We start from the raw sequence: 17,037 nt of genomic DNA, 5'->3' as shown, positions 1-17,037 counted from the left end.
ATTCTAACCATCACCTGCAGAAACAATTTTTCATTTGTTTCCTCCAACCCCACAGGAAATCTGATGTGGCCTTTACATTGGGGAGCTCTCTTCAAATCAAACCCAGTGGAAATCTGCCATTTAATACAAAAAAGAAAGGAGGAAAGTTGGTTATTGTTAATCTTCAAGCCACAAAGCTGGTAAGTATGATTGGAGCTTGAGCTTTCAGTCAATTTGCTACTTTTTCTTTATTTTTTTAAACTTTTCATTCCTTTTTCATTCGTGCTTTGAAAAGTCACAACCCATGTCTCAGGCGTTGTAAGGCAGCAAATCTACCGCTGCGCCACCATGCCGTATCCCAAAAACAGCCCCAGGTGGTCTGGCCAATAATTTGAAACATGCTAATTAATGTAATTTGGGGTATGTGGCATCTAATTTACACACAGGTGTCTGAAATACAGTTTTGACCAGACGTTGTGTTCTGCTGAAGTTTGACAGTGAATATTGGTCAGAATGCTTGATGTCCCGGAGATGCTGCCTCCAGGGATGTTGTCTGTCACTCCAAAGTTCAATGGTACTTCCATAGGCCCCTCCATTCATTGTGTATTCCATAGTTCGATTGGTGCTGCAAAAATGCATCTCCTCGCATTCATCGGGATTAATCAGAGGTATGATGAGTAAGTTCAGATAGCATGAAGGTTGGGCTGGAATCTGCTCCACGTCTTCATGCACTACCGTTTATTATTTACCCAAATCACTTAAATCAGATGCCTTTCTATTCTCATATTCACATGGTCTTATGTTTTTACATCCTTTCTGACCTTTCTATATTCAGTTGAAACTGGCCTGCGCGATTAATCTGACAACCATCATATATTTCCTTTTTCGTTAATTTCACTCAAATGCAAATCCATTATTAACCCATTGAAGTTGACACACTTTGACAAATATTTTGTACTCTTTGCCATATTTAAATTAAACCATACAATAATATGATCACTTAAATGTTACTCGTAAACAATGAGGAGAACAGTTGTAATGGTCACTGGTTATTCCACTTCAATCCATGCTCAATAAGTTTTTAATATATTCCTCCTTATGTCCCCAGGATCGATATGCAGATCTCCGAATTTTTGGCTACGTTGATGAAGTTATCACTAAATTAATGAAACGGCTCGGTGTTGAAATCCCGAAATGGGAAGGACCTCAGGTAGTGGAGACAGCAGAAACAATTAAGGAGGAGATAGAGAACCATCTTTTAGAGAAAGAAGATCCGGACAATAAACCTAAAATCGAGATCAAGCAGCAAAATAGAGACACTGAAGAAGAGCGAACGAGTGGCCTGAAATCAAGAGCATCCCTCTCCACAAAATCCAATGGCTGCTTCAAACAAGATTGCCAGGATGTGGACTGTAGTTCTTTCGAGGCTAAACGTATCAAGTTCGAGCCTGTCATGGTGTGAAACGTCGCTATGTGCAATACTTTGGGGCAATTTTCTTCTTGCAAACATTACTTAATTGTGACTATATATTTAAATATTTTTTATCTCTTCTTAAACTGGATTATTCATCCAAACTGTAACAAATCGGACTTTTTGTTTTCTGTATACCTTTCTTTAAGCAGGTATAATTTGAACTCTTAAGGTAAAGGGTCTTGCTTAATTGTAGCTCTGAAGAAAACTTCTCCAGAATCTCTCAACACAAAGATAATAATCAGTCCATAATGAAAGCAGGGTACAGTTGTTCTTCATTCATTTCCCATTGTGCAGAGCAGAAGTTGGGCCAGAGCTTGTTTCCATGCAACCGCCATGACTCTAAATGCCAAGTGGACTTGGAATTAATAATGCACGTGTTTAATATCTTTCTATCTTCAGTTAAATCACTGTTTTACTCTGCCCCAACAATGTTTGTTGTGCATTTCTCAAACATTGTATGTCATAACCTTTATAATGCTGTATGGACGAGTGGAGTAGTTTTGTGAACTTGAAATATGTTTTTTACTCATTCACAGAAAGTTGGCAAGGCAGGTTTCTCCCATTAATACATTTTTTTTTGTTACGACGTTGCTGCTGAATATGAAGATCATGAACGGGTGGGGTCCTTTATAATTTCCAGGGCCTCAAATGTTCACCCAGTTGCCCTTAGATCACTGAGGTCGATTGAGGTCCTCCATCTGCACGTTTTTAGCCTAATAACCTGAAAATTATCCCATCAAGTGTAATCCGGGAACAATGGTTTTGGTATGTATTTTTCCTTCACAGACATAGCACAGCTGGAATTAGAACCGGTAATTATATATCCAGTAGTTAATCTGCTCGGAATGATGAATAATGCTACATTTACGTAGCAACTAATTATGTCAAAATGTCTCAAAGGGTTTCTCGCATCAGAGTACAGTGATTATTGTGCAGCCAAAGGTTAAATAACGGTGATTGCTTAACCAAATAACTGAATCTTGTAATGCTAAAGCATTAAATTGTAAGCAAACTTTAATGTCTTCAACACAGATGAAAAAACCAAACCCAACAAAGCTTGTTGGTCTGCATTCCCATTGTATTGTGTGTAATTGGTATTGGGTCCCTGTAACATGGTTACCAAAAATCATGATATCAGATATTCCTGCTTCTTGCTGGTGGTTTCAAGTCTCATACCATCAAAATAGAAGGTTGTGGCAACAACAGAGAGAGTGCAGAAGAGATTCATCTGGAAGTTGCCTAGAATGGAGGGCTGAAATTACAAGGTGGGATAGGTTATCGTGGGTTTATTCTTGCTGGAACATTGGAGGATGAGGGAAGATCTTAAGAGGATTATAAAATCCAAAGTGGGGCATAGCATTGATAGCTTTTTTCAGAACGGGGGAGTCCAGAACAAGAATGCACAATTTTTAAGTGAGAGCTGACATTTAAAGGAGATTTGAGTGGTTCTCAGTGGCCGGTAATTATCCTGGATCTAGCTGGCAGAGGAGTGTGGTGGAGGAAAATGCAGTTACAATGCTTAAAAGGCATTTGGAGATACTTAGAAAGGAAAAAAGTTGAGGATGTGAGTCTAAATCCAGCAAATGGAATTAGTGTAGATATGCATCATGCTCAGTATGGGCAGAGTGGGCCGAAAGGGCCATTTCTATGCTATAAAATTCTGTGGGCACACAATCCACATTGGCATTCCAATACAGCACTGGACCAGTGCTGTTGCTTGAAGTGTAACCTTTAGAATCGGCTTTTAATTCAAGCCCCTCGATTGAAGAGTAGAGGAAGACTCCCTTGTGTCTTGCTAATGTTTATCAATTCGCCAGCATTAAAGATGTAAATTAACTGCACAATTTAACATGGGAGATTGCTGTGAACAACTCGTCAGTGCCATTTGTAATAAACAGTCATGACTTCACTTTGCAGGTACTTCATTGGCTGGAAAAATACATTGATATCTGGCGGCTGTCAAAGGTGTTCTATAAAAATATTGTTTATCTCTTGAGAAATTACTGTGTGCAGTTTTGGTCTCCAAATTTGTGGAAGGACATTCTTGCTATTGAAGGAGTGCAGTGTAGGTTCACTAGGTTCATTCCCGGAATGGCGGGACTGTCATATGTTGAAAGACTGGAGCGACTAGGCTAGTATACACTGGAATTTAGAAGGATGAGAGGGGATCTTATTGAAAAATATAAGATTATTAAGGGATTGGACACACTAGAGGCGGGAAACATGTTCCCAATGTTGGGAGAGTCCAGAACCAGGGGCCACAGTTTAAGAATAAGGGGTAGGCCATTTAGAATGGAAATGAGGAAAAACATTTTCACTCAGAGTTATAAATCTGTGGAATTCTCTGCCTCAGAAGGAGGTGGAGGCCAATTCTCTGGATGCTTTCAAGAGAGCGTTAGATAGAGCTCAATGATAGCGAAGTCAGAGGGTATGGGGAGAGGGCAGGAACGGGGTACTGATTGTGAATGATCAGTAAATGACGGTGCTGGCTCAAAGGGCCAAATGGCCTACTGCACCTATTGTCTATCAATCAGAAGTTTAGATAAAATCATTAGACTTTAAAAAAAATATTGAATATATGCACACAAGATAAAATTTTAGATAAGATTATTGAGTATAAGCACACATGCTACAGACTTTAAAAATATATTCCATTCTCCCACTACCCCATTTGTCTCATCTCAGCCTTTCAATACACCTATTTCTTTTAAAAGCAGTTGTGCATTGTTTCTTCAGTGTTTATTTACAGTGGTAGCATGTTTCCAATCTTATCATTCTGTGGGTAAAGAAAATTGTCCATCTACCTCTATTGAATATATTGCCACGTGCCTTGTGTTAATCACAGGATTCTCCCACAAATGGAAACAGTTTTTGTAAAGAGAGTGAAGTATAGCTATTTTAAACATAAATCTCCTTATCACAAGTGTTGAGGTGCTCATCTTGGGGCGGCACGTTGGTGCAGTGGTCGAGTTGCTGCCTTACAGCGCTTACAGGCCCAGAGACCCGGGTTCAATCCCGACTGTACGGAGTTTGTACTTTCTCCCCATGACCTGCGTGGATTTTCTCCGAGATCTTCAGTTTCCTCCCACACTCCAAAGACGTACAGATTTGTAGGTTAACTGGCTTGGTGTAAATGTAAATTGTCTCTAGTGTGCGTAGGATAATGTTGGTCGGCGCAGACACTGTGGGCTAAATGGCCTGTTTCCGTGCTGTATCTAAAGCTAAAAACGAAATCCTTTTGATACTGATTTAGTTTGGTGAGATTTTCTTTGATTAAACGCTGAGGATAGCACAGCTTTTGCTTACAACGTTGAATGATTATTGTTATTGTGGACTACAGCCACAGGCATGGATAATTTCACAGTTGACCTCTGATAAATGCTCAACACAACATTAGCCCCACTTTCACTTCATTGGTGCTCTCTTAACGGCTCAATATTTTCAACATTTAGGGTTGTCTCACATTTCCAACACCAGCAGTGGTTTTGCTTTTACTGTAGTCCCAACAATGAAATAAAAATCAAAAAGCTATTGGAGGCAGCGGGTTAAGAAGCATCACATGATACCATGGTTACAAATTGTTTTGCTTCTGATAAATATTCATTTGTGAATATATTATTTCTTTACTATATGCTATTTAAGTATATAATTAATACTTAGGATTCCTATGCCTCAGAGCACTTGAGCCTTTGTATCTTCCTCCTGTCAGGAGAGGGAATAACTGGAGTGAAAATGTTGGTGTGAAAATCATTCTGTTGGCTGTTGTCCTGTGGCAGAGTAAAGTGTAGGTGCAGCCAATGGTGAGGAGATGGGTCTGTGTGATGGACTGGGCTACATCCACTACTCTGCAATTTCTTCCAGACCTGGGCAGAGCTATTCCTATTCCAAGCTGAGATGCAACTCAATACTACGCTTTTCTACAGTGCATCTGTAGAAGTTGGTAACAGTTGTTGTAGACATGCTGAACTTCTTAAAACTGCAGACGGTGTGTTTTTTGGCCGTCGCTTCAAAGCAGTTGGTCCAGTATAAAGTGTTGGTGATATTTACGCTCTCGATCATTTCCATATCAGCGTTGTTGATGTTGATTGGGGTACGTATTCCACCACACTTCCAGAAGTCAATAAGTCAATAACTATTCCCTTCATGTACTCCATCTCAACATTATTTGAGATCTGTCCCACTGCAGTGGTCTCTCCAAACTTATAAATGGAGTGGAAGAAGAATTTGGCCACTGTCTTGAGTGTACAGGGAGTATAGTAAAAGACTCGAAATGCATCCTTGTTGGGCACCGGTGTTGAGAATTATTATGGAGGATGTTTTGCATTTTCTTTCTGATTTTGTTCTGTGGGTCGGGAAGTCAATGATCCAATGGCAGGGGTGCCAACTTCTAAGTCCAGGTGTTTGGAGATATGTTTGGACAAAATAATGAGGCAGAAGGTGGAGCTGTAGTTAAGAAGGAGTCTGATACAAGTGTTGTTGTTGCTTAGATGTTCCTGGGATGAATATAGGGCCAGGGTTACGGCACCTGCTGTGGACCTGTTGCTGCAGGAGACAAACTGCAGTGGACCAAGGCTGGCTGGGAGGATGGAATTAATGTGCAACATAACTGGACGGCACTGTGGCACAGAAGTAGAGTTACTGCCGTTTAGCGCTTACAGCGCCAGAGACCATCCCGACTACTGGTGCTGTCTGTATGGAGTTTGTACGTTCTCCCCATGACCGCGTGGGTTTTCTCTGAGATCTTCCCACTCTCCAAAGACGTACAAGTTTGTAGGTTAATTGGCTTGGTACGAATGTAAAATTGTGCCTTGCGTGTGCAGGATGGTGTTAATGTGCGGGGATCACTGGTCGGTGCGGACTCTGTGGGCAGAAGGGCCTGTTTCCATGCTGTATGTCTAAACTAAACTGCCCGCACAAAACAGTTTATGGTGGAGGATGTCAGTGCCACTGGCCGGTAGTCATTTAGACAAGCTGCCTTACTTTCTCACAGGGATTATAGTGGTTGTCTTCAAGCAGGTGGGGATGTGAGAATGGAGCAGTGAGAGATTAAAGATGTCTATGAATCGTCCTGCCATCTCGCAAGTGCAGGTCCTGAGGACAAGGCCCGGGTCTCTGTGTACAATAATCACGATGTAAGTTGTGAGTCGTCCTGGAACTCATTTGCTGAATGACATCATTGCAAATGCTCAAATAAACCATGAACAACAGAACACGTGTTTTGATTGATTACTGCACAGGTGCAGAGGGTAACTGAACTTCCACAACTCTGCAAAGGGGTGGGACTGCCAGCTCTAGATGCGCTGGAAAACAGTATGTGAAGTTAAAACCAAAAGAGGAAGTTTAAATCAGACATTAAGAGCTTAATATGGTAGAAAGTCTGGAGATACAAGAAATAAAGAGGTAAAATTCAACAAGAAGTTAAGAAAGTGGGGAGCGTATAAAATAAATTAATTCAAAAATGTTCCAGGATGACATCGTGCAAGAGGATAACAAAGTGAAGAGTATGGCTTATTTAGAGTTTAGCGATACAGCATGGAAACAGGCCCTTTGGGCCACCGAGTCCACGATGACCATTGATCTCCCATACACTAGTTTTATGTTCTCCCACTTTCGCATCCTACCCACGAGGAGCCATTTACAGAGGCCAATTAACCTACAAACCTGCACATTTTTGGAATGTGGGCGGAAAACGGAGACTGGAGAAAACCCACACAGTCACAGGGAGAGCATTGAGACTCCATAAAGACATCACCTGCAGTCAGAATCGAACTAACCTCTGGAACTGAGACAGCAGCTCTACCGTTGCGCCACCGTGCTGTTTATTGGGGGACAAAAACTAATTGCTATATGGAGGGAGAGAAAGTAGGTTATGGTGTTAATAAATATTTTCCACTATGTCATATTATAAGACACCATGAGTTGATGGGGTACTTGTATACATACATGTATAACTAAACATAGCACAAAAAGTAAGGAAATTTGTGTTTGGTAGATTATTTCTTTGTTGTAACAATGCTTCTTGGCAATAAATCTTATACCGTTGGAAAGCCTGTTTATTTCCCTTTTAAATGGTGCCACATTTGTAAGGAACATGCATTTGTGGGATGAGCAGCAGAGCTGAGTATATGGGTTGCGCCCATGAAAAATTTGCCAAATCTCTGCCAATGCCAAACAGCTTATTCTGCTGTTGCTATTGACTCTTGTTTTGAGCTTCTGGTACCCCCAGGTGCTGACAAGAATGGGATGCCATCCCACAACAGTGTGTGACCAGGCTGGTGACCAGCATGAGGAGGAGGTGCCAGGCTGTTATGGCTGTGTATGGTTCTTCCACACGCTACTGTGGCTCCTGTTTATTAAATGAATAAATTGTTAAATTGCCAATATGTCTTGTTTCTTCAGACTTCAATCATCCAATCCACCAAACAACACTGAACAAGAATCAATGGCAGAATAAGCTGTTTGGCATTGGCAGAGAAGATTTGGCAGATTTTTCATGGGCGCAACCCACATACTCAGCTCTGCTGCTCATCCCACAAATGCATGTTCCTTACAAATGTGGCACCATATAAAAGGGAAATAAACAGGCTTTCCAAAGGTATAAGATTTATTGCCAAGAAGCATTGTTACAACAAAGAAATAATCTACCAAACACAAATTTCCTTACTTTTTGTGCTATGTTTATTATGTTTCAGTGTTGCACTACCAATTGTTTTCTTTACAACTTCATTGTGAATGATGTTGCAAATGAGATTTCACATGCTGTTTGATTAGATTCCTTCATAAACCTGCCTGATAATGTGCATTTTGAGCTATATTTTTATGTCCTCACTTTTAATGAAGAATTGTCCTTGTACTGAAGAAGGATCACCTGCCTTCAATAGCAGAGTGCCAGGCACAACTTCTGCCATGTTGTGTGTTGGTGACCAAGGCCGTATTGCTACTCAGTCTCTGGTTACTCCATTCTGAACTGTTTTAATTTGATCTGTCAACTCGCACCTCATTCCATTCTCTTCAGTAATCTCCCTTATCATGCCTTCTTAGAAACGTTCCTAAAATCCATGTACCTTACATTCCTCACATCTACCTACTTGAGTTTTGTGAGCCCAATTGCTGCTTTTGGTGATTATAAAATTGCAGATGCTGTACGTCTGTGATTAAATCAGAAAATGTTGGAAGTATCGTGCAGGTGGCCAGCATCTGAAAACAGATTTGACCGTTTACATCGATGACCCTTAAACGGAAAAGATCTTTCAATAGGTTTTTGACCTGGAATGTTAGCCATTTCCTTTTCCATGCCTGCTGACAGACCTGCTAAGTGTTTCCAACGTCTATTTGTTTGATGTCCATTCAGAGATCAGTTTTTACTACTTCCAACTACTCCCAGTATGTGATCTCACACCGTTTGGTATTATGGTAGCAGTGCCTTAACTGATACCTACCACAGGGCATGTCAATGTCATGTGTAACTTGTGCATTGCATTTCTGAAAAACAAAAAAATTGTTTTAAAAAAAAATCTGAAACAGAAATAGAAAAAACTGCATTCAGTTGGGCAGACTGCTTCTGTGGAGTAAGGAACAGAGTTAAAGTTTCAGGTCAAAGACCCTTCAGCCTCACATATTAAGTCTACATCTCTTTTCACATATCCTTTACATTTTTGTTAATGCGGCAATAAAGTTCCAATCCTTACTTAATATGGCGAGTTACTTTCCAAATTAAATGATACTAAATGTTAGGCATAAATGTTACAACTGGAACCCTTCTTCAGACCCAATCTGGTCTTGCCCACATAATGGTCAACCTTGAGCGACTGATGATGATACTTCCATAATGCTGTTGCGGAAAGCATGATCTGCAATTTGGAAGGGAAATTAAGTGTGTTTTCAGCTACACCAAAGTTATTGCTTTGATTTTGCATGTTTCCTGTTGTTTTAATTGATTTTTGTTTAGGTGATCGAGATACCTGTTGAGTCAAGTAGGTTCCAGCATTCCCATCTAACTGCTGTTCTTGCCCTTCATGCTGGTAATGGTTGCAGGTTTGAAGGTATTGTCGGAATTCCATTCATGGGTAAATGCAGCACATTGTAGATCAAGAGTCAAGACAGGAGTCAAGAGTCTTTAATTGTCTTGTGCACCAGCAACAGAACAATTAAATGTTTACTTGCTGCAGCTTTACAGGTACATTAATGCTACAACACAGCAAATAAACATACAATATGCAAGTTTCTGTGACGTTTGCCTGTAAGGCTACAAACACTACATTAATTCATTGTACAGTACATAAATACTTTGAGAGGCTTTAGATTGGTATTGTTGCTTTTTTTAATACAACTCATTTGGCATCTTTATTAAGTGACGCAATATTACAAGATTATTGGAAGTTAATCTGTTCATTGTGCTCTTTTAAAGAGCTCAACATTCTGCTTTCTCCCCTGGCAATTTTTCTTCAAGTTACTCTGATTAAATGGCCTAAATTGTAGACTCAAATTAAGTTGTTAGTTGTTACTGCAAATCCTTTTATATTAATATACTTTTGGTCCTCTGTTAATGTCCCTTAACACCTGCCTCTGAATAATCTTGTAACATTTCCAATTGAAACAGTGTTCCTCACATGCATTATCAACAGACACCACCTTCTATCTACTCTACAGTATCTCATGCACAAGATGCTGCTCTTTACCGTTACTTAACACTAATATTAAAAAAAGCAAAGATCAATTATAATACGGATGTAAAACTAACATATTAGACTAATAGATACAACTGTAAAATGGTTCCAATTAATATTCTACTAATTAAACATCAACCCTGTCCAATCCACTAAGAATTTTATATGTTTCTATAACATCGCCTCTCATCCGTGCAGAGCATACACTGCACTCCCTCAATAGCAATAATGCCCTTTCTCAAATTAGGAGTCCAAAATTACACTCAATGCCACAGGTGCGGTCTCACTAAGGTCCTGTACAATTGCAATAGGACCTCTTTGCTCCTAAACTCAAATCCTCTTGCAATGAAGGCCAATATGGGAGGCACGGTGGCACAGCGGTTGAGTTGCAGCCTTAAAGTGAATACAGCCCTGGAGACCAGGGGTCGATCCCGGCTATGGGTGCTGTCTGTATGGAGTTTGTACGTTCTCCCCGTGAGCTGCGTGGGTTTTCTCAGATCTTCGGTTTCCTCCCACACGCCAAAGACATACAGGTATTTAGGTTAAATGGCTTGGTAAATGTAAAAATAGTCCCTAGTTGGTATAGGATAGTGTTAATGTGCGGGGGGGATTATTGATCGGCGCAGATCCGGTGGGCCAAAGGAGCCTGTTTCCATGCTGTATCTCTAAACTAAACTAAACATACCATCTGCTGACTCTCCCTTATCCATTCTACTTGTTACATCCTCAAACAATTCTAGAAATTAGTCAAGCATGATATCCCCTTCATAAATCCATGCTGACTTTGAGAGATCCCGTCGCTGCTTTCCAAATGCGCTGTTATTTCTTCTTTAATTGACTCCGGCATCTTCCCCACTACCGATGTTAGGCTAACTGGTCTATAATACCTCGTTTTCTCTTCCCCTCCTTTCTTAAAAAGTGGAGTTACATTGGCTACCCTCCAGTCCACAGGAACTGATCCAGAGTTGAGAGAACATTGGAAAATGATCACCAATGCATCCACGATTTCAAGGGCCATCTCCTTGAGTATTCTGCGATGCAGACCATTGGGCCCTGGGGATTTATCTCCCTTAATTCCCAACAGTTTACCTAACACCATTTTCTGACTAATGTGGATTCCCTTCAGTTCCTTCCTCTCACTAGATCCTCGGTCCCCTAGTATTTCTGAGAGATTGTTTGTGTCTTCCTTCGTGAAGGCAGAACCAAAGTACTCATTTAACTTTTCGGCCATTTCCTTGTTTCCCATTATACATTCACCTGTCTTTGACTGTGAGGGACCTTCATTCGTCTTCACTAAACTTTTCCCTTTTACATACCTATAGAAACTTTTACAGTCCGGGTTTATATTCCCCGCAAGCTTTCTTTCATGCTCTTTTTCCACCTCTTAATTAACCCATTTCTCTGCCTCTGTTGAGTTCTAAATTTCTCCCAGACCTCTGGTTTGCCGCTTCTTCTGGACAATTTATATGCCTCTTCCTTGGTCACTCTCCATCCTGATGCAGAATTCCACCATATTATAGTCACTGTTGCCCAAGGGGCTCTGCACAACAAGATCGCTAACTAATCCTTCCTCATTACCCAGAACCCAGTCTAGGATAGTCTGCCATCTAGTCGGTTCCTCTACATATTGGTTTAAAAACCCATCCCATATACATTCCAGGAAATCCTCCTCCTCAGCACTGTTACCAATTTGGTTGGCTCAATCTATATGTAGATTAAGGTCACCCATGATAAACGCTGTACGTTTGCTACACGCATACCTAATTTCGTGCTTGATGCTATCCCCAACCTCGCTACTATTGTTTGGTGGACTGTATATCACTCCAACAAATGTTTTCTGCCCTTGGCTATTTCGCAGTTCTACCCATTCCGATTCTACAGCATCCAAGGTAATGTCTCTCCTTGCTTTTGCATTAATCTCCTCTTTAACCATCAATGCCATCTATGTTTCTATGTTAATGGTGGCTATGCCATGTGAAGTTTGCAGGATAATTCATCTGCTTCTCCTCTATGTTTAATCAGAAAACTACGTTCATCCTTCAATTGTAGCCGATTCTGCACACCGTTGCATTACTCCTTGAATATGATGCTGAACTCACTGAATTGGACATCCACAAAATAGGCACCCTGTGTCATGCACTCTGAGTGACAACTAATCTGGATAAGTTTGCCTCACAGCTCCAGTGATCCAGGTTAAATCCTGACCCTAATGCTGTCTAAGTGGAATTAAAATGTTCACTTTCTGACCATACAGGTTTCTCCTGGGAGCTCTATTTTCTTCCCAGAACCCAAAGTGGGTCGGTAGGTTAATTGGCCAGTGGATATTGCCTCTAGTCTATGACATCTGGATGGTGGTCAGGGCCAGGTCAGTAAGGGCAGAATTGCCTCTTGCCTTTCCCCCACCTGCACTATCCTGCAGTAGCAATAACATCTGAAGCTAGATCCTGATCATTGAGAAACGGAAGGCCTCCTCCACCCCAGGAAACTTTAACTTCAGACAGAGCCATCTCTACCAGGATCTGGCCATCAAACTCTCAGGCTTTGAAACTTATCATAAATGAAATATATTAATAAAAAACTGTAAAAGTAATAGTTATTAAACATTAAAAGGCTTAAAACAATGAAATACATTTGAATTGCCAATTAATTAAATCATATAGATTATTTGAAAATTATCCATCTTCGGAGCGGCGATCCTTCAGTGCCATGAATGGGTTGACTGGGTCTAATCTGTTGTGGGTTCAAAGCTTGGATTTCCTGGTATAACTTCAAAGTTGGAGCTAGTGGCTCTCAGATGTAATGTATATTGTTGCTCTGGTCTTCCCCACTCTGTTGTTGTGCACTACTGTTTTAAAAATGATCTTATCCTGGATTCTGCCCATGGCTGACAACTTTGTTTGAAATCCAACAACATTCACTTTCAACTCCTCCTTCAGCTTTTTCAAAGCCTGAGAAATTTTGTCCTTTGAGAAGCTTCCTCACAAAATGCTGTCAATGCAAATTAGTTTATGATTATCTCTCTTGTCTACCATTTGGTGCAAAATTAAGCTTGGCTTGCACGAGACTCTGGCAAGTGTTGAGGTGGTGACACAGAGATCTCTTTATCGTTAAGTGGAAATCTCTACTCCAAAATATACGGTACTTGTATTTCTTTTTCTTACTTAACCAAACACACATTAGTTACAATACACTTTACAGGATTCAGTTTCAAAACAGATATCGAGGCAGTTTGTTCGCATGTAGAGGAGAACAGATTGAACCAGTGGGGCATCATTTGAATGTTAAAACTTCCCCATCGATTCAATCCGTAGCCACACGTTAAGTTTGGCCACATGGGCAAGGCCAGGTGGATAATTGTGAGATGCTACTTGAAATCCAAAGTGGTTTTCTCCCTGGATACTGAGGGATTCCATAGGTTTGCTTCATCATTTAGTTCTCTGGATTTAATCCACCACATCTTTGGTCTTTCTATTCCTGAGGTGGACCAGCCCTAAGAATGAGAAACATGGAAACAATACCTGTATTTTCATGTATGAATGGGCATTGTGGCACATAGTAAGATCGGGAGCTCGACGTAAATTATATTGCTCCACAAACACTACCGCCTATAAAATGGTCACAGAAACATCAATTGTCCAAGTCTGGAGTGAGCATCAATTGTATAAAATATTGGGTCAGGTCTCAGCTGAAGTATTGCATGTCGTTCTTGTCACCATGTTAAAGGAAGGAGGTGCTAGCACTGGGGGCTAGCACGATGGCTGCCTCGCCTACACTCTGTCCTTTTCAAGCTCTTTTTGTTATTTTTGGTAAGTTTTAAAAGTTTGTGTAAATGTTTTCTGGTTTGTTTTATGTGGGGGGTGGGAGACGGGGTTAGGGAAACTTTGTTTCAATCTGTTACCTTGCCGGAGATGCGATTGTTTTCCGGATCGTATCTCTGTTCGCTGTGCGGCCTGGAGCCTGCAAACATCACGGAGCTGGAGACTGACCTTCAGTCCCCGCGGGGGCGTGGACTTATCATCTGAGCCTGCGATCCCTTGTCTGGGATCAACGCTCCAATGCAGCCTGCGGACTTTAACATCAGGAGCTCGCAGTCTCGGGTTGAGACCGGTCGGGAGCTCCAAAAGCTGCACGAGGTTCGACTGTTCCCGACCCGGGGTAGATCGCCGGCGCGGGGGAGCTGAGATCCCCCCCCCCCCCCCCCCTCGATGAAGGAGCTTGATCGCCCCGTCTAGGAAGGCTCGCCGCCGGCTACGGGAGTCAAGATCATCCCGTCAACGGAAGGTTAGAGCCCCTGACCGCTGGAGGACAAATAAGGGAGAGATTGAACTTTTTTTCACCTTCTAACTCAGTGAGGAACGTGGAGGAGTCACTGCGGTGGATGTTCATGTTAAAGTGTATTTTGTGTGGCTTGTTGCTTTTTATTGTCATGACTGTGTGGCAAATGAAGTTCCTCGTATGTTGCAAAACATACTTGGCTAATAAAGTTTTATTGAGATTGAGATTGAGAAAGCATGCAGAGGAAATTCACCAATGTGTTACCTTGGGTGGGGCAGGTCAGATGTAAGGAGAGACGGGAGAGCTGTGTCTATTCTCCCTGTAGTGGAGGAAGTTAAGATGGGACATAATAATAATAATAATAATAATAATAATAATAATAATAATAATAATAATAATAATAATAATAATAATAATAATAATAATAATAATAATAATAATAATAATAATAATAATAATATTCATTTATTGTCATTGCAACGAGTACAACGAAATTAAAAAATAGCCAATCCTGACGGTGCGTAAAAACATATATGCAATAAATGCAAAAACAAATAAATACAATTATATTAAGTACAAAAGTTTTAACAGTGTTGCCTAGTGTAGAAGGTAGTGTTCAGTTCTCGTATGGCCCTGGGGTAAAAACTGTTCTTAAATCTGTTTGTTCGGGATTTGATCGACCTGAAACGTCGACCAGAGGGCAGATGAACAAACAGACGGTGGCCGGGGTGGGATGGATCTTTTATTATTTTGCCTGCTTTACTGAGGCAGCGTAGGCTGAACAGGTGCTCCAGGGAGGGCAGTGAGCAGCCGATGATCTTCTGGGCCGTCGTGATGACCCTCTGAAGGGCCTTCCTCTCCTTTTCTGAGCAGCTGGCATACCATGTTGTTATACAGTATGCCAGCAGTATGGAGCAGCGATAGAAGGACATCATGAGCTTCTCCTGCAGGTTGGTCTTCCTGAGGAACCTCAGGAAGTGGAGTCTCTGCTGTGCCTTCTTCACTGTGGTGATGGTGTTGTCACGAGGGGTATAAATAGGAAATTGTCCTATATCAGAGGTAGGTAAAATTAGAGGACATAGATTTATGGACGGGGGAAAGAGATGTCGAGGGGATATGAAGAGTTATTTTTCCCTTAGAGAATGATATGTGGAGTGGACCGCTGGAGTGGGTGGAAGCTGTCACTACTGCATTTAGGTATCTAGAGGAGGCTGTGAATCCCTTGGGCATAGAGGGCTCTGGACCACATGCTGGGCAATGGGAGGTGCCCACTGCAGGAGTGTGAGTTGGGATCGATGGCCCGTTTCCATGCTGCACGATCCAACGATTCTAAAAGTAAGTACAATTTATCACTGCTCTGCTGAAGTGACACGTTAAACCTTAAGCAAACGTCGCCCTGTGATCTTCCCTGACCCAGATTACTATGTGAAGTTTAAATTGTGAGTTCGAGCACTGCTGGTATGAGCCCCATGGCTCCCATTTAAACTTGAGTAAACCACCACTGCTCGACGACAGAGCATGTGAGCACATCGGAGCTCCGGCATCTCACCTGGTCATGCAGATAGTGACGGGCAGTTGTCTTCTCATGCCGGGCGGGCGGACGCGCCGGACGCAGGTCACTTTCAGCACCAGGTCGCGGACAGCGCCGCGGAACTCACTTCTCATCAGGCAGTAGAGGACGGGGTTGAGGCAGCTGTTACTGTGGGCCAGGCAGACAGCCACGGGGAAGACGTAGGCCTGGGTGTTGTAAAAGGCCACGCTGAAGTCGACCACATCCAACTTGATGAAGGCACTCCAGAGCGTGATGGCTTGGTTGGGCAACCAACTAATGAAGAAAGTCAGCACCACGATGGTGACGGATTTGGTGACCCTGGAGGTCCTCTTTGGGTTGTTGCGGCTCGTTTCTTGGCTGTTGATGAAGCGGAGAAGCAGGAGGTAAGAGGCGGAGATAACGACGAGGGGCAGGATGAACCCGACCAATACTTTGAGCGCCTGGTAGAGCCCGAACCAAAACAGGGGGTTGTCGTGAAGTTTCGGGAACTTGGTGATGCAGAGCTCTTCGGTGGGGAGCACGATGGTGGTGGAGTAGATGGCCTGGGGAAGGGTGGCCACGCACGCCACCGCCCAGATGTAGATGCAGGTCAACCAGTCCCAGTGTGGCGAGGAGTGCTTCTTCATCTTCAGCGACTGCGACACCGAGCAGTAGCGGGTGATGCTCATGACGGCCAGGAAGAAGACGCTGGCGTACATGCTCATCACGGTCACCGAACTCACCACCTTACACATGACTCGGCCGAAGGGCCAACTGAAGTCCATGGCCGTGTCCACCGCCCAGAAAGGCAACGTCAACACGAACTGGATGTCGGTCACGGCCAAGCCCATGACCAAGGTGGTCATGGTGGACTTCTTCTTGTTTGCCTGCAGGAGGTAGAGGACCAACAGGTTGCCCACCAGACCCAAGGCGCACACCACGCTGTAGACGATGGAGACCAGGATCCTGGTGAGTTTAGATCCATCGTTCTGCACCTCGGTGCCGTGGAAAATCAGAGACTTCAGCAACTCCTCCAGACACTGGTTGCTTTTGTTCAGCGCAAAGGGCACTCCATCTTCGTCCCAGTAGCAGTCTCGGTCAGACATGGCCAT

At 42.4% G+C, this 17,037-nt stretch overlaps 2 protein-coding genes across 3 annotated transcripts in view; one reads left to right on the top strand and one right to left on the bottom strand.

Annotated features, from left to right (window-relative positions):
* The window catches only part of sirt6 (sirtuin 6), a 25,757-nt gene extending 19,221 nt beyond the window's left edge, over positions 1 to 6,536 (top strand). For both annotated transcript variants that reach the window (XM_078423739.1, XM_078423738.1), the window contains 2 exons: positions 56 to 179; positions 1,088 to 6,536. In XM_078423739.1, coding sequence (XP_078279865.1) covers positions 56 to 179; positions 1,088 to 1,441 — 478 coding nt within the window. In that variant the 3' untranslated portion in view covers positions 1,442 to 6,536. The remainder of the gene's footprint in view (positions 1 to 55; positions 180 to 1,087) is intronic.
* On the bottom strand, positions 5,333 to 17,037 carry LOC144607199 (relaxin-3 receptor 1-like). The gene is made up of 3 exons (XM_078423879.1): positions 15,944 to 17,037; positions 8,893 to 8,935; positions 5,333 to 5,560 (listed from the first exon to the last, which is right to left on the bottom strand). The coding sequence occupies exons 1-3, from the start codon at positions 17,035 to 17,037 to the stop codon at positions 5,333 to 5,335; spliced, it is 1,365 nt and encodes a 454-aa protein (XP_078280005.1).

Source organism: Rhinoraja longicauda, chromosome 28, assembly GCF_053455715.1.
Source record: "Rhinoraja longicauda isolate Sanriku21f chromosome 28, sRhiLon1.1, whole genome shotgun sequence".
Taxonomy (NCBI): Eukaryota; Metazoa; Chordata; class Chondrichthyes; order Rajiformes; family Arhynchobatidae; genus Rhinoraja; species Rhinoraja longicauda.
This window is presented reverse-complemented; position numbering and strand designations above follow the sequence as displayed.

Excerpts from the sequence above, each read along its gene's own strand:
- LOC144607199 (XM_078423879.1), bottom strand. The coding sequence starts at position 17,037 with ATGGCCATGTCTGACCGAGACTGCTACTGGGACGAAGATGGAGTGCCC. Across the intron at positions 8,936-15,943 it reads GTCACTATCTGCATGACCAG|AAATGCAATGCACAAGTTAC; the intron begins GTGAGATGCCGG and ends TTTGTTTTTCAG. Across the intron at positions 5,561-8,892 it reads TGACATTGACATGCCCTGTG|TGTGGTGGAATACGTACCCC; the intron begins GTAGGTATCAGT and ends GACTTCTGGAAG.